This window comes from Glycine soja, chromosome 18 (assembly GCF_004193775.1).
Source record: "Glycine soja cultivar W05 chromosome 18, ASM419377v2, whole genome shotgun sequence".
Lineage (NCBI taxonomy): Eukaryota > Viridiplantae > Streptophyta > Magnoliopsida > Fabales > Fabaceae > Glycine > Glycine soja.
In genome coordinates this window covers 57,184,589-57,210,176 of record NC_041019.1, presented here as the reverse complement: position 1 = coordinate 57,210,176, position 25,588 = coordinate 57,184,589, and the positions used below count along the sequence as shown (strand labels likewise).

Genomic DNA, 25,588 nt, shown 5'->3' with positions numbered 1-25,588 from the left:
CTCAATTTTTTTAAAATAAATCAGTTAGATAATTTCCGTGCAATTAAGATTCACGCGGGTCAGAACGTGAATTCCAACAATTTTCATTTACAAACGTACTGCTTTTAAACATTTACTATATTTTACTCCATAAAAAAACCCACTAAAATTACTATTATTTTTAAAAAATAAATAAAACGCTTTTCCCTTTCTTCTTCCCACCTTCGTCCGCCACCATCATACCTTAATGTTAGAACAACACCAGCCAAAACAACTTGTTCCTAAACCCTAAGATTGAAATCGAAGCCACAATCGCGCTGGAGTGAGGTTAACACTCTTAGGAGGAGGCGCTGTTTGGTTCGTGAAGCTGAAGATGAAAGGCATGCGTAAACTGCTCATACTTTATGCCTCTCAGACCGGCAATGCATTGGACGCAGCTGAACGACTTTCTCGCGAAGCTGAACGGAGAGCCTGCCCCTTCAACCTTCTCTCTGTAGACCAATATGATCCTGTATGTAATTAAATGGAACCTATGTGTTATTTCATTTTTATTTTTTTTTGCATCGTTGGGTGTTGCAAAAATGTTCTTTTGAAGTGAAAGTTGAAGTATTTTTGCTGATGGCTTGGATGCAATGTTGCTTCCTTGCTTGGTTTGTACACAGAGTTTGTTACCACAGGAGGAGGCTGTCATTTTTGTGGTTTCTACCACTGGCCAAGGTGATACACCCGATTCCATGAAGGTAACTAACTAACTAACTTAAAAGGAGGGTCTTTATATACTATTTATTTACTTTTGTTTTTTCAAAACTTTGATTTGAGATTGTTTTTAGAATTTAATTTAAATGCACTATAGTCTAAAGTATTTTTTTTGCATTATCGTTCAATCATAGTGTTTTGTATGATAAAATTGTTGACTTTTGTGATAACTATTTCAATAGTCATATCTAAGGTGATTGTCTATCAGTCAATTGTGTAAAAAAGTTGATTTTAACTTTTTTTTGTTTACTCTTCTTTTGCCTGTGCAGGTATTTTGGAGATATCTTCTTCAGAGAAACCTAGGTCAGCGTTGGCTGAGTGGGGTTCTCTATGCGGTTTTCGGCTTGGGTGATTCTAGTTATCAGAAGTACAATGTAAAATATTTATTCTTGCACATTTGTGTTGTGTTTTATTTGTTAGATCTTAGATGAAGTATTGTAACATTCAGGAGTGCTGCATTGATTAACGACTATGTACATCTATGGTGCTGAAACATTGTGAGAATGTGGGCGAAGTAGGCACTGGACAATATGATAATGACCTAGTTAGTCTACAATTTTGATCAAAGGGATTTTTACTGTCTTGGCAGATATTTTGGATAAAACCTTACATGTGAATTCTAACAGTTTGTTGCAAAGAAGCTAGACAAAAGATTAATGGACCTCGGAGGAACAACTATTGTAGAAAGAGGCTTGGGAGATGATCAACACCCTTCAGGGTATGGTTACGGATTATGCCGTCAATTAAGATAGTTTTACTATTCAAACATACACCTTTATGCTTGTGAAGTATGAAAGTATTATGTTATTGGATTACTGATTCATCTATCTAGAATTGAGTGTTCAATTCTTTTTTATTTTAATTATTGATATTCATTCAAACATGAGAATACTTCTGTTCTTTGGTTAATTCTTCCTTTAGTAGAAAACATATTATCTTAACACATTAAATTCTTATATTTTTAATCAAAATTAATATTTTCCTCTTTGTTGTATATTGTAATATACAAATTGTCTTTCAAGTGACTAAAGATGGTATAATTATTTGTAGCTACGAAGCTTCTCTGGATCCATGGCTGTCTTCTTTGTGGAGAATGTTAAACATGGTTAAACCAGAATTCTTACCAAATGGTCCTGATGTTGTGATTCAAGATACAGTATTGATTGATCAACCCAAAGTCCGGATCACATATCACAACATTGCAAATGACGAGTCACATTTTTCTAGTGCCTCGGGTATCCCAAACTTGTTTAGTTCTTGGTTGACTTGCAATGTTTCCAATTTCCAAAGCAATTATTTTGTGCTATTAAGTAATGAACTGGTCCCAAATTGGCAGAAGCCCTTCTATTATTTTATTACTTAGCCATTTTTTTGAATCTCTGACATGTTATTGGATATGGGATATAAGTTGTGCTTGAATTGCTTATGGTGAATTCTTTAAAGTTGTTGATGCTTAAACTTCCAAGAGCATTTTGATTTAGTCCGACACATTTGGGCAAACAGATTATAGCTGTAGTGGAAATTTTGTGTTGGTTTTCCCAATACTGTGCATGGCTCACTTTGGTTGAGCTATAGCTGTAATTGTTTGATTTTGAGTTACACATTTTGACTATCATTGTTGATAAGACTTATTAATATTATTTACTAGAATAACATGTGACTGTTTCAGATTTAACATGTCTTAATATGCAAATTGGGAGCGCTCGATCAATGCACCCTGGAAAATCATCTTCCGACAGAAGTAGGCCTGGTTGCTTTCTTAAGATGGTATTGGATAAGACACTCTATCATTATTAGTTGTAAACAATGTTTATTAGAATATGCCCATTATGCTTATCATTAGTGTTCAGTAAGAGTTATCAATAATCGGGGTGCTGTGTATTGTCCATTAATAAACCCTGTATAGTAAATAGATCAACTCATCATCTTTTTTGTAGTATATAATAATACATTGATATTTTGTATTCTTGTGGTTTATGTCCATTACAGGTTACAAAGGAAATGTTATCTTTGTTTCAATCTAGAAAACTATGTATAAGCATTGTGCGTGCGTGTGTGTAAAAGAACCCATTGACTCTAGGATTAGGTCTTGGACACTTACTCCACTTGCTAAATTTTTATAGAATATGAATTTAACAAATCTAACAATTGAATTATATGATATTATCTTGAATACTTAATGATCGTGCATACAGAATTTTAGATAAAACAAATATTTGTAGGTACGGCATTTTATAATTTAAGTCTCTATTAAAATGAAGTTAATTGATCCTAAAATTGAAGGGAATTTTGTAGACTTGATTTACTCAGTGTGTGTGTTCTAAGTCTATATTTGTCTAGAACAAACTTCCCTGAATTCATCAAGTGATCTGTTTCTGTTAAACGCCTCAATTTATTTGGTTCTGATCATGCAGGTAAAGAATCTTCCTTTGACCAGATCAAACTGTGGAAAAGATGTTCGTCATTTTGAATTTGAATTTGTTTCACATGTAAGCTACCATATGTCTTGTTTAACATTGTGGTGGATAGATGTATAAACTTGTTGATGTTAATACATATTAAGAACATATTGCAATGCTTCAGATCCTATTTGTATATCATGTGGTGAAATTACTACGACAAAATTATTCATCCTCATTTGAATTAAAAGATGCATTATGGTTTCCTCAGGTTCTTAAATATGAGACTGGTGATGTCCTTGAAGTTCTACCTGGTCAAGATTCTGCTGCAGTTGATGCTTTCATACGACGTTGTAATTTGGATCCTGATTCATTCATCACTGTAAGTAATTCAAGATAAGTTAATATTAATGAGGTTCTCCGTTCTCTGACCTTCCTCAGTCAGCATTGACTTCACATTATGCTGTCTCGTGTCCAGAGATAAATGCATCCTTCAAAGTTCAAACACTGTTTGAGACATTTAATCAGCTAAATGACCTCTTGTCAATGTGATTTAGAAAAAAAGGAAGCAAGCCATGTGGAGTTATGGTTTTTTCTACCATCACTTTGTGGTTCCAGGATTGCAAAAGCCATATTCTCCCTGAAAAGTTTTCTATTTGGGAATAGTAGAATCATATTGTTGCTTGTTTCTGATTGTACCTTGTGTGCATGCCTTGTACCCGATTGTTTTTTTTTTAAGAAAAAAAAATTGTATTTTTGTTCAATGTGTGTATGTAAACTTTACTACTAAGAAATCTGCAAAATTTCCAGGTTAGTCTAAGAGAAATGGATGATCACAATACACATGACTCTAGAATCCCTGTAAAATTAAGAACTTTTGTGGAATTTTCAATGGATGTAGCTTCAGCTTCCCCACGGCGCTATTTATTTGAGGTAAGATGCAGTAAGTTTTGACATCCATTTTATTATGCCTTTATAAAAGAAAATTATGTAATTAAATTCAATGTTTTCATGTCTTTTATTTTATGTTCTTGTCTTTCTTTTTTATTTGAAGTTCTTAACCTTGCATTAGATACATAATGAGTTCATAAATTGCTGGAGTTGGTTGCATTGTGGAATCAAACAGAATTCACACAATGGGCTGAGGAATGTTGATTTTTCAATATATTTATTGGCTTTCCACCCCAAATCTCCATTGAAAATCCATGTTAGGTCACACTGGGCTTTTGGATCAAGTCACATGGCAGGCCAGGCCCTAAATCAAGTACAAGCCACTCTGTAATAGCATTAAACTAGTAGAACTGCTAATGGCACATCTTGGCTGTGTGGAGAGAAATGACCTCTGACCATCTTTTGCAATTGTGACATGTCAAAATCTAAGATAGTGACGGAAATTAAATATAGCAATCCGATGTATTGTTCACTTGTTATGTATGTTAGTGTTAATTTATGTAAAACCTATCATGCCCCATTCCAGAAGCTAGATTACATTTTTTGTCCTTTTTACACTTCTCGTTCCTTAGCTTAGTGAGTACTTGGGCATGACATGTCTATTTTTCCATTGCAAGATGTTGTGTATCATATAAATTTGTTCTGGCACATGATGATTTCTTAAATATTGACGCATTGGAAAAAAGCATGATCAAGAGGATCCATGATATTCATCATTTTAAATTTTCAATTCAATGGGTGCATGTCCTCAGAGAGAGTAATCAAGTTGCAGATCCCTTGGCCAAGTGTGGATCAAATTTCCAATGCTGATTTTTTATTTTGCCCCATCTTTTATTTGTAATGCGTTATTTTTGCTGAATTATTTATAATAGAATATTATTTTTGCTGATAAAAAAAAATTAGCAGATTCCGCCTGTATTGCTTTTCCAAGAGGTTTCTAATCCTCTTAAATAAATCCATTCACCAAAATAAAAAAAAAAACACAAATGGACATTGGTTTGGATATTTGAGTTTCTGCACGAATTGAAACTCTTATTATGCCTATAACTTCTTTCATTAAAAGCTAATCTAGCAATAATGTTATGTTCCAGGTTATGAGTTTCTTTGCAACAGCAGAACATGAGAGAGAGAGACTTAAATATTTTGCTTCACCTGAAGGAAGGGATGACCTGTACCAATATAACCAGAAAGAAAGAAGAACTGTTCTTGAGGTAAAGGTCAATAAATCATATTCATGCATGATTTTGTTTTGTGAGTCACTTTATTGTTATTTTTTGCGCTGAATTCTTGGTTGTGTTAAGCAGCTTCTTAGAAAATGGTGAATAGCTAAAGGGTTGTGTCTAAAACTGGTCCACGAATGTAAAACTTATTCAAATATGCTGCAAAAGTAGATATAATGGGAGCATATAAATATTGTCTACCGAGATTAGTGATATTAGACAAATAAGATCATAATATGTTTTTTTTCTTGGATAATAAAAGAAATTTCATTGGAAGGGAAGAAAAATGTAAGAGGATATTATAGCCTCCATAATGAATTGATACTTTCTAATTTAGCTTCCATTTAATAATTATTCAGATATTCCTTGATTCTCTGTTTTTTTGTTTTGTCTGATTCATTTCAAACTTATGCATATATCTGTTCTCTTTTTTGGGGGGGGAAAGGTGTTAGAGGATTTTCCTTCTGTACAAATGCCATTTGAGTGGTTAGTCCAATTGGTTCCACCTCTGAAACCTAGAGCATTCTCCATATCTTCTTCTCAATCAGCTCACCCCAATCAAGTACACTTGACTGTGAATGTGGTGTCTTGGACAACACCTTACAAGAGGAAAAAAAAAGGACTATGCTCGTCGTGGCTAGCTGCATTAGATCCCTGTGATGGTATGAACCCAAAATATGCCACTTATCGCAGTTTATTTAGTGAAACCATCAGTTTATCTCTATGTGACTTAATTATTTTTCCTTTTAAGTAGGTATCCATGTTCCAACCTGGTTCCATAAAGGTTTACTTCCGACACCATCACCGTCACTCCCCCTCATACTTGTTGGACCTGGAACAGGATGTGCACCTTTTCGTGGATTTATAGAGGAAAGAGCATTGCAAAGTAGAACTAATTCCACTGCTCCAATTATTTTTTTCTTTGGTTGTTGGAATGAAGACGGTGACTTTCTGTATCGTGATTTTTGGTTGAGTCATTCACAGAACAAAGGGGTGCTTTCAGAAGCAAAGGGTGGCGGTTTCTATGTTGCTTTCTCTAGAGACCAGCCGCAGAAGGTTTATGTTCAACATAAGATGAGGGAGCAGAGCCAAAGGATCTGGAACCTATTAGCTGAGGGGGCTGCAGTTTATATAGCAGGTTCTTCAACTAAAATGCCTGCAGATGTAACATCAGCTTTTGAGGAAATTGTATCCTACGAAAATGAGGTTTCAGCAGAAGATGCAGTTAGGTGGATTAGAGCATTAGAAAAGTGTGGTAAATTTCATATTGAGGCATGGTCTTAGAACAAACAAGTCTTGGACTCCCGATTTTTAGACCTTTTGTAGTGCAATTTTTGACCAATGAATATTTTTTTGTTATAATGATTATTATCATGTGGTTTAATGGCAATTTTGTTCTTTCATTTACATATATATAGTAAACACTTAATTTCCCTGGTTTCTGAAAAGTATTTCGAGTGCACTTGGCCAACGGAGATGGGATTTATAATTATACAATAAAAAGGTCATATTCTCGATGTAGCTTTATAGAATGATAGAAATGAATTTCTAAGAGTAATCTCTTAAATAAGGAATCGATAATAACGCAACGCAAGGTTCACCTTTTCATTGTAGTTCTTAAAGCCACGTCTTAGCAATCGAATTAGGAGCCATCCAAGTTAATTATTTCTTTAAGAATCTACTAATATAACATCAATTAAGCCCCTTAAAATCATTTTTGTACTCACGGTAAGATTTAAAGATTAATATGAGTAGTTGACTTACAATTATAATGGAATTCCATTGATTTTGATATGAATTAATACAATTACTCCATATGATAATTTGTAATTGAATTGCAAAAGTTCTCTTCTTAGTTCTTACCATGTATGGCTATGTTAGGATTAAAACTTGAAAAATATTTTTATAAATTCCAATGCACAATAACAAATTTTAATGCACTAAATAACAAGAAAAAATTATCACCTTCGGAATAAAAGTATTTTTGGGCTCTCTCAACTTCAATCCAATTATTACAAATTACAAAATAAAATCCAAGTAATTTATTTTTGTATGCCGTTTGATTTGCAGTGCCTCTTATAAAAGGAAGAGGCTCTGTTGTGAGTGGTTAGTGTTGGAGAAGAGAAAGAAGTGAATCGTAGGATCTGTTATTCTGTTAGGTAAGGTATCATATCATATTTCTTCAGTGCAACGTTTCGTTTTACAACTCTTTCAATTGTCTTGTGTTGCCCTCATTCTGTTTGTTGAAATGCTCACCTCTCTCTCTCAATTGAGACTTATTCATTTCGTGTTCTCTGCGAATTAGCATGTTCCGTTCATCGTTCCGCCGCGCGTTTTCGGCGAGGGCGTCGAAGCACTGCGAGAACCACGAGTTCCTCTCTCGGAACTCGTTCCTGGGGAGCTGGGAGGCGCCACGGGACCCGAAGGAGGCGGAGGCGAAGCTGGCGCGGCTGCGAAGGGAATACGCGAAGCAAGTGAAGGAGGTTCGGAAGGAATACATAAGAGAGATGGAAGCGATGAAGATTGAGAAGGAGCGCAAAGACGAGGCTCACAGGGAAGCCCTCAGAGTCGCCAACGAAGAGCGCAAGAAGCTCAAGGCTCAAGCCGCGCAGCTTAGAGCGCAGGAACGCGACATCGAACGACAACAGTTTCGAGAAACCCTAGTATGTTTATGTTCCTCCATATCCAATTATTGTTTCTTTCGACTCTGAATATTTACTTAGATGCAGTTCCTTAGGTTCGTGAATTCAGTATAATTCTCCAATTAGAATTGAAGTTTCACTTTTAACATAGTTTACTGAGGTGGTATTTCAATTTTGATTACAGAACAACTCCAAGAGCACCTAAGAAGCTGCATTTTTTAAGTTTTGCCCTAACTAGTATATATGCTTGACGAGAAGTTAAAATGAACCTGGATTTACTGGCATGCCAATTTGTTTGTTTGTTCGTTCATATTGCAACTTTCAGTGTTGAAGGCTCAATTTCTGGATTTTGATTTCACTTTGAAGTTAGAAGTCTGTTCTTCATGTGTGATATGTTTTGTTAATATGGTGAACCGCTGAATTCGTTTATTCTTGTGTCCTACTCTGTGAAAAGAAGTATAAATCTAGCTTAATTTAGCTTATTGTGATGGAATGATTGGTTGAATTCTTATTTCTGTGAATCAGTTAAAAGAAAGAGCAGAGAAACTTGAAAACTGGAGGATGAAAGTCAAAATGCTTGAAGGGAAGAAGGCTGAGAAGAAAGAGTTTCTGCGCCGACAAAGTTCGGCGTGGATTGAAGAAGGCAATCTTGAGAAAAAAGTTGTGGAAGCTATGGCTGAAATAATGCATCTTTGAGCTCCTTGCAGTTCTACATTTGTATTGGTTGAGGTCTGTGTTATCTGGTTAGTAGAATTTGGTCTTATGTTTGAAGCAGCCTCGTAAAAATAGTTCTTGCATTTAGAGAATCACATTCCTGCTTTAGCCCATAGAATACTTTGGGTGTATTCACTGTTTTGCTTTTGGGATCAAGTTTTTTTTACTTGGCATGAGAATATTAAAAAAGAAGATATTTGAATCAAGTAGCTAATAAGTGTCGAGTGGCTTTATCTACATTGACTGAGTGGTAGGGTAACTACAATGGAGATCCTGGTTTGGCCTTATTGAGGCGTTTTTGATGATAACACTAATCTGTGATCATAGTATATGTTAAGAATAAACACATATTATTCACATTAAAGAAGGTCAAAGCAAATATCAAGACATTCAAGAAGGTCAAACCCAAGCAAATATGCGCTGGCAATATAACTACTATAGGCGTGTAAACATGATGGCAATGCATATCCATATAGCTGTCAAAGTATATCAGGAAATAGTATCATAATTATATTTAAATAGGATTTCTATTATAGGCAATTATATCATAATTGTATAGGATTTCTATTATAGGCAATTATAGACTAGACAATTATAGGCAATTAGTATACAGATTCTTGTACGTACATCAAATTACAAGAAAAATATCAACAAATTGATGTACATATATATATAAAGAAAGCACTTGAATATTGTATCGGAATTTGTTGATATTTTTCTTGTAATTTGATGTACATATATATATAAGAGTACAAGAATCTGTATACTAATTGCCTATAATTGTCTAGTCTATAATTGCCTATAATAGAAATCCTATACAATTATGATATAATTGCCTATAATAGAAATCTTATTTAAATATAATTATGATACAATTTCCTGATATACTTTGACAGCTATATGGATATGCATTGCCATCATGCTTACACGCCTATAGTAGTTATATTGCCAGCGCATATTTGCTTGGATTTGACCTTCTTGAATGTCTTTGATATTTGCTTTGACCTTCTTTAATGTGAATAATATGTGTTTATCCTTAACAGTATATGTAAGAACAGCTGCTACTGCTATCGTGTATGGGACTTGGGGCAGAATGCCATTTCAAACCTAAAATGAAAACCATATGCACCGATTCAAATTTTGCCGTATATTGACTTCATTGATATTTGATTTCCCATGGGGTGGGCGGAACCCCTTTCATCTCTTTCAATTCTCTAGTCTCTTTATCCTAGTTATTGAGGTTATGTGTGATGAGATAATTTCCAATTGTTGTGGTTTCTGTAAGTACACCAAACTTTTGTGAAGATTGATTATGATATTGAATTTCGCTAGCTACACAGTAGTCCTTGGGCGTTAGACCCACAATGTCTATCATGTTGTGATTCCACTGCTCCAATTATTTTCTTCTTTGGCTATCGAAATGAAGGGTAGTGATATTCTGCAGCGTGACTTGTTGTGGTTGAATCATTCACAGAAGAACAGGGTGCTTTCAGAGGCAAAGGGTGGGAGTGGAGGTTTGTATGTTGCTTTCTCGAGAGACCAGCACCAGAAGGTTTATGTTCAGCATAGACTATAGGGGGCTGCTGTTTATATAGCACCAAAATGTCTGCCCATGTAAGAAAATGATGCGTATGCACTTAAGCCAACGGAGACGGGATTTATAAAAATTGTACAATAATAATGTCATATCATTCTCATCGTAATTGATATCATGGGACTAAAAGTTATCTAAAGTTTACTGTCAAATTACATTATATACGGTATGATTTAAATTTTAAAATTGATATCACTTGTATATTTAAGTATAATTATGTATAGTTAACCAACAACACCACTAATGATTTATGTCTCTTAATCAAGTAATTTATGATTTGAAACTTGATTGAACTTTTGGCATGAAATAAATAGTGTTGGAAGGGGGACAACTTTGTATTAATACCAAGGTTAACAAAAAAAATTAATAATTAAAATGGAATGTCATTAATTTTCATAACCATTGAAAGACCATGTGAATAGAGTAGAAAACAAGTTAAAATGTAACATTTGCATATAGGTTTCTTAAGTTCTGTAAAGGAAATTTTCTTTTTTTGGGTGTAATTATATTTTTATTTAATTAACTATTATATAAATTTTATATTATAATTTAATTATGCATTATTGTTAAAAAGTTTAACTTTGTAATAACTTAATAAAACATTTAAATAATAATGATAAAATTTTCGCACTTCTTATAAATAAACTAAGAAAAAAGTTGTTAATTATTATTATTAATCTCTTTTGTCTTCGAAAATTTTCTTAGCAAACTTATTAAATTTTTTTATTTTGATTCTTAAAAATTATATGGTAAGTTTATTATTGGCTTATACGAAAATTATTTAAAAAATCATACCAAAAACAATAATATATAATTAGATGATAATGTAAATTAATTTTTACACCGTCACCATCATCATTAAACTTAAATCTTAAATATGATTTCCTTTGTAGGAAAATCTTAAATATGATTTTCTTTGTAGAAAAATCTTAAATATGAGGGTACTAGAGGAAGTGGAAAATTTGAACCACAGGAAACTCTCTTCCCACCGTCAAAAATAAATTTTATATATTAAAAATTAGGTAAAATCAATTTATTGATCCTTTAATTTTTAAAATTAATTAAATTTGATCTTGTCATCTAGATTAAGTTAATGATATTAAAAAATCACACTTTATAATTATTTAAAATCACTTAACGATCATTTTAAATCGTTATAAATACATATCTAAGCGATATAATCACTTAAGTTTTAAAAATTAGAAAACTATCAATTTAACCTAAAAATTAGAAAACTAATAAAGTAATTTAACCTAAAAATTATACAATAAAATGCCACTTAAAAATTTAGCCTCATTGATTTTGATATTTAAAGAACTTCATTAACTATCAATTTAAAATTTTCAATTTCATCATTTCCGGCCAATTGAGGGGAACAGCGTTAAGATATTATGAATTGTAGCGACTTTTGCTTATGTAAATTTGAGGATGAAATTGATAATTATGCCTATTTAAAGTGCACGACGGTGCTTCTTGTTCTGTTTCTAAAACACTATCCCTTTTACTGTTTATTGACAAAGAGAAACAATCGGAGGATCTGTTCTGTTCCATAAGGTAATGCAAATTCCCTCTCTATCCCTTTTTCTTTGGCTTCTTCATTTCATATTATGTCATCATTTCTGAAATTTTGATGGTGCTAATGCTGTCTGCTTCATATCATAGAAACTTAATTGAAAGGTTTTCTTTGTAGCAATATTAGTAGTACCCATCAAAACTGTTTCTGTTTGATGAAACAATTTAATCACCTCTCAATACGTTTCGTTTTACCACTCTTTCAATTGTGTTGTGTTAGGATTGCCTTGCCCTCATTCTGTTTGTGGAAATGTCTACTCATTATTTTCTTACAGATTTGAATTATTTGTTTTGTGATCTTTTGTGCTTTCTGCAATTGAAGGGTAATTGTAATTGTGTGAAATTGTGCTAACCCTTTTTTCCCCCATTGATCAAGATGGCTGGACTTTTAGGATATAGGAGCCTTCCACCTAAGGCAAAGAATCTGGTAGTTGCTGGGGGTTTGACAGCTTTTGTCTTTGGTGCATACTTCTACACCATGAGGGCTGTTGGAGGCACTGATGAACTGCAGGTAGCAATTGATAAGTTTGAAGCTGACAAGAGCAAGAATGAGGGTGATGCCAACATGCCATCAAAGGTCTAAAGCTTGTACAATAAAGCAATACTTTGGGTGTATTCACTGTTTTGGTTTGGGATCAAGCTTTTTACTTAGTATGAGAATGTTCTAAAAGGAATGATATTGAATCTAGTTGCTAATAAGTTTCAACCAGCTTTATGTACTATGACTGTGTGGTAGGGAATCTAAATTGAGATTCTGTTTTGGCCTTATTGAGGTGTTTCACGAGGATAACACAAATCTGTGATCATTAGTATATGTAAGAACAGCTGCTACTGTGACTTTGGGCAGAATTCCATTACAAACTTAAAATGAAAACCATGTGCACTTATTGGAGAGAAAAATGAGAAGCTAAGATGAATTAAGCTTATTCTATATGTTAAAATTAATTTATGCATAGGTTAATGTATAGAAGTTCTCTCGTTTTTTTAAGTTGATTTTGACTTAAACATATGCTAATTTTAACTTAGAAAGAAATATCTTATCTTATTTTCCTCCAAGTGTTTACAGAAAAATTATACAAACAGGCGTTATTAGCTTCACTTTATTAAAAAAGAAAAACTTTGATCTCTTCCGATTCGCCTTTCTTTTGGATGCAATATTATCCTAGTTGTCGAGGTTATGCGTGATGAGACGATTTTCAATTATTTTAGCCTTTTAAGTACATCATATTTTTGTCCTGCCTCTTAGATGGGTCTTGACTTCTGAGTGTCTAGGCTTTGTCTTTTAGGCCTTAAAATCGTTGTTATTTAAAAGTATAATTAAAACGTCATTTTTGTTTAGTAACATATTTTATAAAGTACTTCAATTATTTTTATGACTGGGTAATACCGTAATAGAACAAGTTCAATAGCTGTGCAAGTGCTATGAATATCTTTTTTGAAGATTGGTTATGAACTTAAATTTCACCATTTGTTAATTCCTTTTCATATGCATTGCAATTCAACCACCGGAAATCTGCCACATAAAAAAAAAAACACAGGAAATCCAAATCCTGGTAGTTTAGAATATGGTTGCTTACACTTAACGTTTCAAAAGTATACTTAACATTTCGTTGTTAATCTTTCAGAATCTGTTGCGAATAGATAAATGTGAAGTGCGTTTCAGAATCAAATTACGCTTTATCTTCTTCCCAGTTTCAATTCCAACAACACCCTAACCTTTCCATCCATCTCACACTCACGCTCGCACGTGCCTCCTCCAACCCCCACACGCGAGTGAGTGAGTGAATGAATTTGTGTGCTTTCTTGGCAGTTTTCACCTCCAATGTGCTAACTTTCGTTTTTGCGTTCTCCTGTGCTTTGCTGCTTCCAATTTCACTTTGAAAACCAATCAGAATTCAGAACAGACAACTTACTGTTACCGAAAATGTGTCCTCTTCTAAATATTGTTTGAAAAATAATGTGAAATTTTTCATAAGCACTCAAAGTTCATTTAAATTAATTTATAATCATACTTATTTAAAAGAAAAGGTTTCATCGTCTGTGTTTCTTGACAGTAGTTGCAGACACCCCAAAAAACTCCAACATTGCAGCCAAGGTCACAAGCAGTTTTTAAAGAAAATAAGTTTAATATCTGGATATCTCTTTGAGGACCAGAAGATGCAATTATACGGTAATCTGTAGAATTCGCGAGTACGGACTACGTTCTGAAGTTTAGTCATTATCTGTTTAGTTGCCAAGCAAATTACATCCTGGGTTTGTATTTCACAATTCATATTGGGATTGACAAGGTTCGGTATTTCACTGCTCACCCTGATTAAAGTTTTTTTCATCAGATGCACATGTTGCCATCAAAACTAACCACCTGTGGGCTGTGGTCATGTATTTAACTAATTTGTACCTCAGCAGCTTTTAAACAATTTATCTTAAATCTTATTCTCGACTTTCCATTTAAGACTGTGTATAACTTATTGATAGGTAGTCACGTGCTGATCGATTCTACCATAGAGGTCAACGATAGACAATAACCCTCCAAACACTGCTCACAACTTTTATTGTACTTTTCTCTTCAAAGAAAAACTCTCCATTTCAAAAGGTGCTGAGTATACTGCCAAAGAAATTAAGTGAAGTACTCCAAACACAAAGTATGTTGCTCCCACAAAACCATGATTTATCAAATAAGATCATTAGTATCAAAAGTTGTTGACACAAGTGGTTCGATACTTCTGATACCTTAACCAAAGTTTGGGATTCAATTCCTGGCTTAAGCATGGAGTAACAACTAGAGGTACTATTTTACCCCAAAAATAGATCAACCCGGTGGAAGGGGGATTAAACCTCCTGGTTATACCAAAAAAAAAATTCAATAAAATCATTAATTTATGATAATAATTTTCAAATTTGACTATCCCTTCTGCTAGCAACCATGATTTAGGTTTGTGATCATTTGGCATCACATTCACTGCTTATCCTGATTTTTACCTTTATTCTGAGGGTAAATATAAAATGTACCATGGACTATCCTATTAAAGTTCAGACAAATGAGTATTGGCTTGCCTCCTTGAACATTTTTACTGTAAAGTCCTGCAGCAACTTCTTCATGTTGCATTTCTGGTTAGCTACATCTCACATTCACAAGGAGAACAAGCACCAGGGCTTCATGAGGCTAAATTATTAGTTTGTTACACTAATACTACTATTTTCAAGCGACGGGATTTCCTTCAAAAAATGTTGCTATTAGGATCTGAATTGGATTTTACATATTCTTGTACATAAATTTCTATAAATTGCTTTTTTTATTTTATTTAAGGGCTAAATAATTTTGAGATTTTGAATTTTGTACACTTTTGAAGAAACAATATGTTTGAATCCTCCACACAAAAAATTTATTCACCTTTGTGCTTATCTAGTCCTCGCTGACATCACCTTCCAGTCCACACATGTATGTATCTGCTTCTGAAAATGTGTTGGATCCCTAGTTTCCATCACATGCCTTCTTGCCATAGGATTTAGAGTGGAATCAGATTGAGACCTCTGTGAATTCCATCTTATAGCATGGGAAGAAGGGTGGACTCTTTCTTCACTGAAGTGTTCATTTTCTGTAGCTGCATCAGACTCAGACAGACTATTGTGATCATTGTTATCCATTTGGAAGCTCTTGGCTGAGCCTAACTCACCAACCATGCGGCCCTCTCTATTTTCTTCCTCCACGTGTTCCTTGGAAATGAACTCCGCAATCCTTGATGTTATCACATCATCTCTTGGATTCTGACTCAAATGAGATTCTTCCCATGCAAATTGTTTTTTAATTTCCCTCCTTTCCAATCCTTTGAGTTCAATAGCATGGTTGTTTTTTGGTGCTACTTCACCCTCTTGTTTAGAACTAGAGCTTGCTATAGGATGCGCATGCATCTTGCCAAGAGCAACTCTATGATCTGAGTGTTTACTGACTTCAATCCCTGAAGGTTTTGATTCTATGGCTTTTTCTGCAACACTAGCATCTGTATCCATGTATCTCTTCCTTTCTTCATTCTTATCAGATAAATTTTCATCCTGGATTGTATTTGCCGGATTATTTTGGATATTTTCTTTATGGTTAGGACCATCAACCCTACTTTTTCTGGTTTCAGGTTCATCTTGCTTTCGGTCAACACTCAATTTGTCCTGCATTAGTGTAAGAGAATGTTTCACTATAAAATATCACAACTAAGTTTGTGCATGTTGTTATTTCTTTTTGAGGCAAGGTTCTCTTACCTCATTGATCAATATAGGGTCCTGCTCCAAACGCAAATTAACTCCAATTTCTGAAGCAATTTGCTTCAGCGCTTTCATTTTGATTTCCATGTTTGGGCGTCTGGGTGAAAGCTTTTGTATCATCTACATAAGCCAAAGAAAAAGTTATCAGAATAATGGGAAGATTCTCTTGAAATGAGTTCTCACAAGATGTTTGTAATAACCAATCAGCACCTTGGAGTTCACTCTATTATTTTTGTGCAACTCAACAGCATGGTCTGCAAATTCTTTCCCAAACTTTGTTGTGAACATCTCTCTTATCTTGTGCAGCTCTGGAAATTCTCCACACCTTGAAGATGCAAAGACAAGGCTAGAGGTTGCTTCCTTGAGCTCAACAAGGCACTCCCTACATAAACGCGTTTCCAAAAAATCCAAATTAGTAATTAAATTAAGATAGTAAAATGCATGTGTGATTGAATAATTCATCACTACTTCAGTTTGGTGTTTCTCCAAGATTCACATAACAACCATATAAGCAAGGAGAGAAGAAAACTTACTTGTTTCTTTCAAGAGCCTCAGCTCTTTCTCTCAGGAAATTACAATAACTTTCTATCATAGCAAACACTTCCAACATGTTTTGTTCTATTATCCATTGCTCCACCTGTTGATAAGCAAAGGATAAATTCAATATTTGCTTGTAAGAGAGATAAACAGAAGTGTTGGTTGGTGTTTATAATTAATTATTATTATAACTTACACGAAGTAAAGCACGGTCATGGTAACCAAGGTTCAAGAGTTGAGCAACATCAGAGCGAGCATAAGAGGCTCGAGCTTTGTGCTGGTTCTTCAAGATGACAATCCTAGAAACAGCAAGCAAGGTGATGCTTTTGAATTTTGAAGTGAAGCTTTTTCCAAGTAGGCCCATGTTATTATGTTATCAATGGAATTTGATAGCACCCGATACGTTGTTTGTGTATCCAAAAGGGGAGGGGAGAATGAGTGAAGGATTTTATGATCGGAGACTCCTTTTATAAGAAAACCACTATAGTTAAAGTTAACACACAAAAGAGCTCAAAATTGACTTTATTGTATACGATAATGTTTGCCGGTCATTTATAATGAAATTGTCCCCAGTATCATAAATATGACAAGGGGAGTTTTTTATTTGTTTTGAATAGGCCTAATCCAAGTTTGCGTAGTTCTTATCTGCTTCCTTTCGGTAACATAAATACTAGAAGCTTTGATGATTTCTATTGGAAACTCGTCAATTTTCAAAAGGGTCCACGACAGGGATATCACGTGGGATATGACCCCTTCCCATGGCATGCAACTAGTTTGGAATTGGAAAGGTCAAAAACCTTAGTATATTATCGTTGTATGTGTTTTGTGAATTATTTATTTTGTCCTAATTTGGTTGAAGAAGTTGTAGGAAAGCGTTGGTTTGGTAGGCCACCATAATAGTAAAAGGCTTACCATACAAAGTAGAAAATTTGAGGCTCGTGGTGATAGCATTTTCTTAGCCACCATAGAGTTTACCAAATATTGAAAATTTGAGGCGCGTGGTATATAGTAATAGCCTTCCTTATGTTGATTCTTTCTAACTAGGGAATAAATAAAGTCTGTAGTGTACAATGTTTTCAAAAAAACAAAATATATATTAAATAAACAGAGAGAAGAAGAAGAAAATTTGAAACAGGTGATTTTGCTGCCATGACAAGTTAGCACCTGGTATATGGTGGCGGTCATTGTGCTCAAGACTCCCACGCACAATACAATGAAACGAATTGAAAACTAAAACGTGCAATTTTTGAGCTTTTAGACTCAATTAAACAGCTGGATCCAGTTAATTTTACTGAAGAATTCACCACATGGTGCACAGAACAAATATAAAGGGTTGAATACAAAAAGAGAGAGAGAGAGAGAGAACAAATATAAATAGCTGAGTTCACAAATTACAGATCTATTTACCACTCCTCGTTTGGTATTGGATGAATTTTATGTTGGATGTCAAACACCTAACCCAACTCTCCAAAAATATTCTCTATTATGACCCGGTAATCCAATTCACATAAGTGTTTTTCTATATGCGTGTGCGAAGATGATAGTAATTAGTTAAAGTATATAAATTATCTTTGCAGAGATATTCATGAAATTTGCCTATATTTTTTTAGGATATGAAATTAGCCAAATAGAGACATGATAATAGTTGTAATTTTGAAAAATAATGATAAATTTTGACCATACAATTATTCTTAAATTATTAACATTAAATATATTTTTAGTTGCTGTAAAATAAACATTTTAATTTTGATCCCCATAATGCTTTTTTTTCTTTTTCGTCCAAAATTTAAAACAGTTTCTGTAAAATGAACGAATTTTGGTTATGGTCCTCATAAAATATTTATTTTTTATTTAAAAAAGTGTACCTGGTATAGATTAAAATGACATGTGTTGTTTAATGTACCGAACCCAAAAACAGGGGTACCAATAGAAGATCCCCTTCCCCACAATTCTCTTGTGTACTGGTACACAAATTTCATCGTGTTTGTGCAGCGAATTTCGCCATCTAAAATGACTCGACCATTTGCCTCGAAGTTCATTAAGTTTCTACCTTCTCATTATGTCAAATAAGTGAAAAACTAAAACAGTAAATATAGGCTGGAGAAATATAAAGGAACACCAAGGCCTTTTTCCTCAACATGTTTCTGTTTTCTAGTCAATGGCAGAAAACGATGTACCGATGCTATGGTTCCAAAGGTAAAAGATATAGAATATTAACATTGGCACTTCTTCAAAGATTGCAGAATACAAAATCACACAAAAGGACCAACACAGGAAACCTCAGTTGGAGAAGATGAATTTGAATTTTGACTAGTCCGTAGGCATAAATTCATCCGGGTGATCCAATAGATAGTTGGCTGCTAGATCCTCGTTTTTATTGCATGCAAAGAACGCCTCCACCACAATATCTCGATGAAATCCCATAGCTTCAAGCTGCCAAAAAATTCCTAGTCAGTAACTTTTGTTTTGGCGGGAGGGGGGGAGGGAGGTGTGTCACTGTCATGGTTATGCACCAACATATAGTGCTGCTACTCGTTCTATTCAAGAGATAATTATCATTGTAGCTTTCATGAAATTATTATAATGGACAAAACTTATATGCAGTTCTGTAGGCGTTGGTGGTGGTGTTCTCCAATCAGAATTAGAATTCACTTAGGGAATTTGCATAATAAAAGTATGCATTAAAAGATTATACGGATTGATAAGGTGAAACTCCAATTTTGATAGGAAAACTGCACCTAAGGAGGTTGTATTTATTTATTATAAAAGAGGAAGAGGAAGGCATGAACAAAAAATAATTTAAAAGCAGGACATGTCAAAAGTATAAACATTAGTAGCCAGCCCTTGGGATGAGAAAAAAAAATGCTTGAAGAAATCTATCTCTATATATCCTCTATCATGAATATGGATGGGAATGGATCCAGCAAGGCTAAGCCTTACGCTTGGCCTTACATACTTGATACTTGACATAAACTTTTTTTTAACCTTGGTCTGGCCATTTTAAAAGGATATTGTAGCCTGAAATCCAATTTTAAAGACCATATAACAGTCAAAGCTCAAAGCACAATATTCTCCTGCCGCTTCAATTGGATGTATTTTCAAATATTAGATAACTTTCGTATACTCCTATTGCTATTGGAAATACAACAACTGCGTGACAATACCAAGAATGCACTATCAAGTCAATGCAGCAAAATAACAATCATGAAGTTCAAGTTAACACAACTGAATGGAAAGTATAGTCAATGGCTCACCCGTTGAATGGCCTCATTCTCTTCAGGGGTGATAGTGACAGTCCCAGAAATCATGGAATCCAACTGACTCTGTAAATTCCTGGTCACACAATTACAACACAATAGCTTGAGCATCCAAATCTCAAAGAAACCCAATACCTATCCTCCTCCCTCCCCTCCCTTTCCCACGATGAGTCTCGACATTATAATTTTCAAAAAAACCCTCAGTGTGTCAAACCTACAATATTTTCAAACCACCTCTCCCTAAATAGGATTAGGATCATATGACACTACTGTAAGTCAAAATCAATCCTAAACAAATGAATAATCTTTTGTATGATGAGATTTCCTATATATCAGTTAATTTTAATTTTTTTTAAATATCTGTTTTTTATAACCCTAATTCAAGAATTTTCTTCTAAACCTTTGTCATCTGTGTATAACTCTGAATCACTTTATCTGCCAATGAAAAAGGTATGAACCTAATTTGGACCTCAATTAAAACTTCATAACGGTATTATATTAAAGAAATGCTACAAACTTAAAATAGCCATCTTACTCGTCCCCTTCAGGTTCATTCATAAGGTCAAGTATGTCCTCTTGATGATCTTGGATGATCTGCATTAGCTGAGGATTTTGTTGTCCCAGTTCCTGAATCATAGGCTGCAATGGAAAAAGAAAATGATGTATGATGCCCTATAATCAGGTGAGGTCCGATTTGGCAATTGTAGTAACCGGATCTACAAGTACCAATAATACCTGCAAAATTTGGGGGTTTTCTCGCATCGTCTCTCTTAATGCTTGGAACTGGAATGTTAAAGAATAACATTTTTAGATGCATAAATAAAGAAAATTAAAATGAGACCTAGATTCCATAAAGAAAACACAATTAAACTACCTCTTCTCTGTTTCGCAAGGAATCCAAGTCTCCTCTATTATCAATTGCACTCATATTGGGAAGGCCCTGATTCAAACATAAATTTTATTTTAAGCAACCAATGTTGCTAAAATTTTACTTTTACAGTCTACTGCATGATAAAGTATATATATACCTGGGGAAACAGGTTGAGTGGGTTGGTGTTCGGTCCACCAGTAGGTACAGCTGGTTGGGTAGACTGGATTGATGAGTTTTCTGCTTGCCCAGTAATCAGGGATCTGACAGCTGCTGGTACATCAGCTCGTTCAGGAATTCCCTAACAGATCAATTTTGCATCAATTTTAGATTTTAAAAAAGTTTAAAGATGCAAACAAAACTATATTATTGACACACAATTAATTCTGCTTTAGTTCCCAAGTTTAAGGAGTTAAGAGAAAACCATAACCACTGAACTGACTGAAGCCTACTCCAAATACACATACAACTAGTTATTTCGACTTTATGACACGATCAAATTAGTTATCTCAAATCATATAATTTTTTGTGCAAAAGTCTCCCAAAAGGTACAAACATAATTTTCTCTCTCCAAGTAGGGTTTTTTTTTTTGTATAGAATAGCAACCATGGTTCCAGTCATTTATTTCCATAACACAAAAGCCATATGTTCGACACTCAGAAATTAAACAACCATCTACAAATGACATGGTTTCAATCTTATTATCTTCAAATTCTTCTATTCCCAAATATTATGCTAGAGGCATATGTATATCAGTATATATAGATATACCATAAGTTTAAAACTGTACTGGCACAAGATAGCATAGTTGACTAAAAGCACAAGTTTTGAGGGCTTAATTCTTTGCAGCATTAAGCCAGTCAATTTAAAAATGACGTGAGCAGCAACAGGAGTCTCTAATCCAACAGATAACAAAGTACCAATTAACAGCTGAAACATCCAAACTTTACACAGGAAAGAAGCCAGAGTCTACACATAGACTTACAGAATAGAGATATTCAATAGCTCTTTCAGGATTGTTAAATGCAGCATGAAGAGCACCGGTAACAGTATCCCGGTCCCAATTTCCTCCCCCCATTTCTAGAATTTGTTGAATAGTTGTTTCTAAATTACTTCCTGCCATAAGATTTGATGCTGCATGATCATAGATACTGGGCACAGCACTGCAATAAGCAGTATACAAAAACTTTTTAAGTTCACACAATGATAATAGAGAGCACAAATAAAGAGCACTTGGATTTTTAAATTATTCAGATTAAAAGAAACAAATGGCCATGAGTAAGATTTTTTTTTTGAACTGCAAATATAATTTATATTAATGACAGAAGTACCAGTGGTACTAGAAGATACAGATTAGGATTGACTGTTGCAGGGATACTAAACAACAAACAGTATTACATAAAAATACTGTGATAGCAAAAAGACATTTATAAAGTAAGATATTGTGCAGTGAACCAGTGATAGCAAAAAGACATTTATAAAGTAAGTGAGCTGCAGCTGGTAGCATCAAGGTTGCATAATATCAACCATATTTTTACTGCAGAAGAGTTATTGAAGCTTGTTATAGATAAAATGCCAGATACTCACATAGTGGGAGGAGTTATAACTGGACTCTGCTCAGAATTGGATTCTCCCCTAAAAGCAAAGTAAGAGGAATAAAAGAATTTTACATGAAAATCAAAAAGAACATTCCACCATGCTGAAACTTTGAAACAGGGAAATGAGTATGAACTCACTGTCCTACAGCCGATGCAGGAGGTTGAGATGTTGATGAAGTAGGAGGCAAAGAACTTTGAGGTTGGGTTCCCTAAACATGAAAGTAGCAAGTAAAAGAAAACAACAAAATAAGAAAAATGAGACTTTATTGTGGTCAACAGGCAAAGTTAAAAAAAAATTGGTTATGCAAAACTGAATAATATTAAAATACTATGACCTAAAAAAAACAATTTTACTATTAAAATACTTCACATCCAATATAGATACTCAGCATAAAGAGTATAAAGATAATCACTATAAAATTGTGTTTGAATGCCAACACGAACATGTACATTGTACACACACTCATTGAAAAGACTTGATGAAACAATTTTACTTTTTAAATCATTAATGAATCATTGAAATATCCATCCAACTGCAACAAAAGTAACAACATCAAGCTCCAAGTTTTATAGAGAACTTCATAAAGGAAGGGATAAGTTTTGACGAGTCAAATCAAAAGTAAATTAGTGCAAGTGAAAAAAACAAAAAATAAGAAGAAAAAAATTAATGTAAAGTTTTAGTAGTCACCAGGTTTGAGGGCGCAGATGAGGCTCCACTTGATACCTTATTCTGCAATGGACAGATCACTACAAACGTTAGCAGTTAGCCAATGGAAACAACACTAAATAATTAACAATATTTAAACATGCTCATCACTTCTCTTGCTCCCCACTTTCAAAAAGAAGGATGCAGGCAGTGTTTGTTTGCCCCCTTTACAAAGCATCCATCACCAGCTCCCCACTAAGCACAATTTCAATAAAAACTTTACTGATGCAACTATTGCATAGCAAGTCTAACATTTTCTTGGCACCGGAAAAGAAAAAAGTGGGGAGGTTGAAAGTGGGTGAGGCTCATTTGCACTCCAAACCACAAATTTTGGGAACTACAAAACAAATAGAAAGTGATTTTCCACCTTCTACCATACAACAAGCAAAAATTAAAACTTTACAGAGACGTGTCGTTTCTTAAAAAATTCGGATGCAGATATGATGAAATATGGTGCAAACACACATAAAATGACCAAAAAGTAGATAAGATATTTCTTCTTATTTTCAGCAGAAATCAATGCAGAAACAATAAAAATCAGAAAATGGATCTCCTGCAAGATAGCTGCACCCTGTGCAGTTACTAATTTCCCCATTCATGTAAATTTTCTCTCCTTTATATAATAAAAATATCAAAGATCAAAATGTCAAAATTAAAGGTATGAATGAGATCTCATGCAGTTTTTTTCAAAACTATAAAGGATCTTAATCCATAGAAAACATATTTACAAAAGTTTGACCAAGGTTTTAAAACAAGGTCCATGACCATTGACCATGATTTTGGCCACAAAATCAAGGTTTTTGGGATCTAAACAATTGTAGCCATATGCGCATTAACTGCATTTGTCCCTAATTCCCCATAATATCAAGGATTGCGATGAAACCACAACCATGACCGTAATTTAAACCTTTAATTTTTTAGAATGCAAAATTGTACAATGTTAGCTGAATCGTCTAGTGGTGTGTAAGTAGTATCCCACACTGTCAGATAAAAGGTACAAACCCAAACTTTATAGCACCCCCAATAAATTCAAATAGTTAAAATCATTGTGGAAGATAGGGGAAGAATCAAGCGAAAACTCTTTAAGGTTTTAAAAAAATCACGAATGTTTTTTTTATTTCAATCCTGACCATTTAAATATGATCCAGTTGTCTATATCTGTAGTTCTCTCCTTCATTCTTAAAAAATTAAGATAACAGAAACAATCCAAGTACCAAAACAAAACATTCCATCACCTTGCTTAACATGATCACCACAAAATTATTCTCAACAACTTTATTTTCCTCAAGGGTTGTGGCATCGTTAAGCACCTTCCCCTGATGAATAAGCATTTGTTGCGCAGCAGGGTAAACATCAGCACCTTGCGCTGTCTCTATATTCTTCTTCACAACAGCAACCTAATATCAATCAATAAAATTAACAATCCACCAAAAAAAAAAAACGTTATTCCGGAAAAATGTATACTCAATAGCATTCGACACAAATGTAACAATTCCTAAATTTAAAAAAAAAAAAAAAAAAAAAAAAAAACTCCTACAGCGAGAAAATTACAAAAGAACTAAATGAAAATTGTTTGAGCAGAATAAAATCAACAATCCACAAAAAAGAAATCGGAAAAACGCAAATTCAAATATTCTGTAGCAGTTGACGCAAATGTAGCTGTACCTAAAAAAAAGCCTCCTACAGCGAGAAAATTACAAAAGAACTAAAAGAAAATTGTTTAATCTGAATAAAATTAAGAATCCAAAAAATAATCGGAAAAACGCAAATTCAAATAGCATTTGACACAAATGTAACTATACCTTTAAAAAAAAACAGCAACAGCGAGAAAAATAGAAAAGCAAAGAAATGAAGTGAAAGAAAATGGCTAATCTGAAGAATAACGAGTGCTGATTAGAATTACCGTGTCTTGAGGGTTCACTTGAAGGACAAAGTGAGTCCCCTTGAGAGTCTTGACGTTAATCTTCATCTTCTTGTTCTTGTTCGAGTGACAGTGGTTTTGCTTCTTTTGGGGGAAAAGCACAGAATCAGCACGCCTTCGGATTTTGGAATTGAAGCGCTACACTCCGTTTCCCTTATATATATATACGCATACCTGGAACCAGTGAGTAATCAGCTGAGAGCATGACCACCGTTAGACTAACTCTAGTAACCGTTAATATGCTACTTGCGCTTTCACCAGTCATCATCATATGAACCAAAAGGCTCATGTTTATTAAAAGAAAATAAAAACGTGCACATTTAATATATTTTCTTTTTACTCTTGATTAATAGTATAGTATTTATTAAAAATTAAAAGAATCGTTAAATAGGAAATAAGATAAATAAATATATATATATATATATAAATATTTAACGGTAGACTGTATTTAAAATAATATATTAAATAATATATTGTTAATATTTTTCTTATAGATGGCTTAAATATATTTTAATTTTCTGATAAATTTTTGAATTTTGATTTGGATTCTTAATATTTTTTTCGTTGGATGCCTATTAATTGATATATTTGAATTTTTTCTTTGAATCTCTTTTATTAAT

The 25,588-nt window shown here is 33.8% G+C and overlaps 5 protein-coding genes across 16 annotated transcripts; 3 read left to right on the top strand and 2 right to left on the bottom strand.

Moving 5' to 3' along the window:
* Positions 1-158: 158 nt before the first annotated feature.
* On the top strand, positions 159-6,714 carry LOC114394641 (NADPH-dependent diflavin oxidoreductase 1). 5 transcript variants are annotated; one of them, XM_028356295.1, is made up of 12 exons: positions 159-490; positions 642-719; positions 1,005-1,109; positions 1,362-1,453; positions 1,786-1,970; positions 2,405-2,502; positions 3,150-3,224; positions 3,406-3,516; positions 3,945-4,067; positions 5,177-5,296; positions 5,751-5,967; positions 6,057-6,714. In XM_028356295.1, the coding sequence occupies exons 1-12, from the start codon at positions 353-355 to the stop codon at positions 6,587-6,589; spliced, it is 1,875 nt and encodes a 624-aa protein (XP_028212096.1). In that variant the 5' UTR covers positions 159-352; the 3' UTR covers positions 6,590-6,714. The 5 variants fall into 5 exon arrangements, with proteins under 5 accessions (XP_028212096.1, XP_028212097.1, XP_028212100.1 ...); XM_028356296.1 differs by having other exon boundaries at positions 161-490; positions 6,060-6,714; XM_028356299.1 differs by lacking the exons at positions 159-490; positions 642-719 and adding an exon at positions 1,184-1,279.
* A 642-nt stretch (positions 6,715-7,356) lies between these two features.
* LOC114394642 (beta-mannosyltransferase 1-like) lies at positions 7,357-10,403 on the top strand. 8 transcript variants are annotated; one of them, XM_028356304.1, is made up of 4 exons: positions 7,357-7,464; positions 7,611-7,968; positions 8,473-8,676; positions 10,136-10,403. In XM_028356304.1, exons 2-3 carry the CDS (start codon positions 7,612-7,614, stop codon positions 8,641-8,643), a joined length of 528 nt encoding a protein of 175 aa, XP_028212105.1. In that variant the 5' UTR covers positions 7,357-7,464; position 7,611; the 3' UTR covers positions 8,644-8,676; positions 10,136-10,403. The 8 variants fall into 8 exon arrangements, with proteins under 8 accessions (XP_028212105.1, XP_028212108.1, XP_028212109.1 ...); XM_028356307.1 differs by having other exon boundaries at positions 10,106-10,403; XM_028356308.1 differs by having other exon boundaries at positions 10,088-10,403.
* Positions 10,404-11,650: 1,247 nt separating this feature from the next.
* On the top strand, positions 11,651-12,701 carry LOC114395370. The gene is made up of 2 exons (XM_028357131.1): positions 11,651-11,809; positions 12,204-12,701. The coding sequence occupies exon 2, from the start codon at positions 12,204-12,206 to the stop codon at positions 12,408-12,410; it is 207 nt and encodes a 68-aa protein (XP_028212932.1). The 5' UTR covers positions 11,651-11,809; the 3' UTR covers positions 12,411-12,701.
* Positions 12,702-15,039: 2,338 nt separating this feature from the next.
* Positions 15,040-17,141, bottom strand: LOC114395495. Its single transcript, XM_028357289.1, has 5 exons — positions 16,815-17,141; positions 16,615-16,718; positions 16,292-16,463; positions 16,079-16,201; positions 15,040-15,988 (listed from the first exon to the last, which is right to left on the bottom strand). The coding sequence occupies exons 1-5, from the start codon at positions 16,980-16,982 to the stop codon at positions 15,227-15,229; spliced, it is 1,329 nt and encodes a 442-aa protein (XP_028213090.1). The 5' UTR covers positions 16,983-17,141; the 3' UTR covers positions 15,040-15,226.
* Positions 17,142-18,652: 1,511 nt separating this feature from the next.
* On the bottom strand, positions 18,653-25,114 carry LOC114394593 (ubiquitin receptor RAD23d-like). The gene is made up of 12 exons (XM_028356219.1): positions 24,951-25,114; positions 24,283-24,444; positions 23,030-23,071; positions 22,480-22,550; positions 22,331-22,378; positions 21,729-21,906; positions 20,904-21,044; positions 20,750-20,815; positions 20,611-20,658; positions 20,411-20,514; positions 19,873-19,951; positions 18,653-19,051 (listed from the first exon to the last, which is right to left on the bottom strand). Exons 1-12 carry the CDS (start codon positions 25,014-25,016, stop codon positions 18,929-18,931), a joined length of 1,128 nt encoding a protein of 375 aa, XP_028212020.1. The 5' UTR covers positions 25,017-25,114; the 3' UTR covers positions 18,653-18,928.
* Positions 25,115-25,588: the final 474 nt, after the last annotated feature.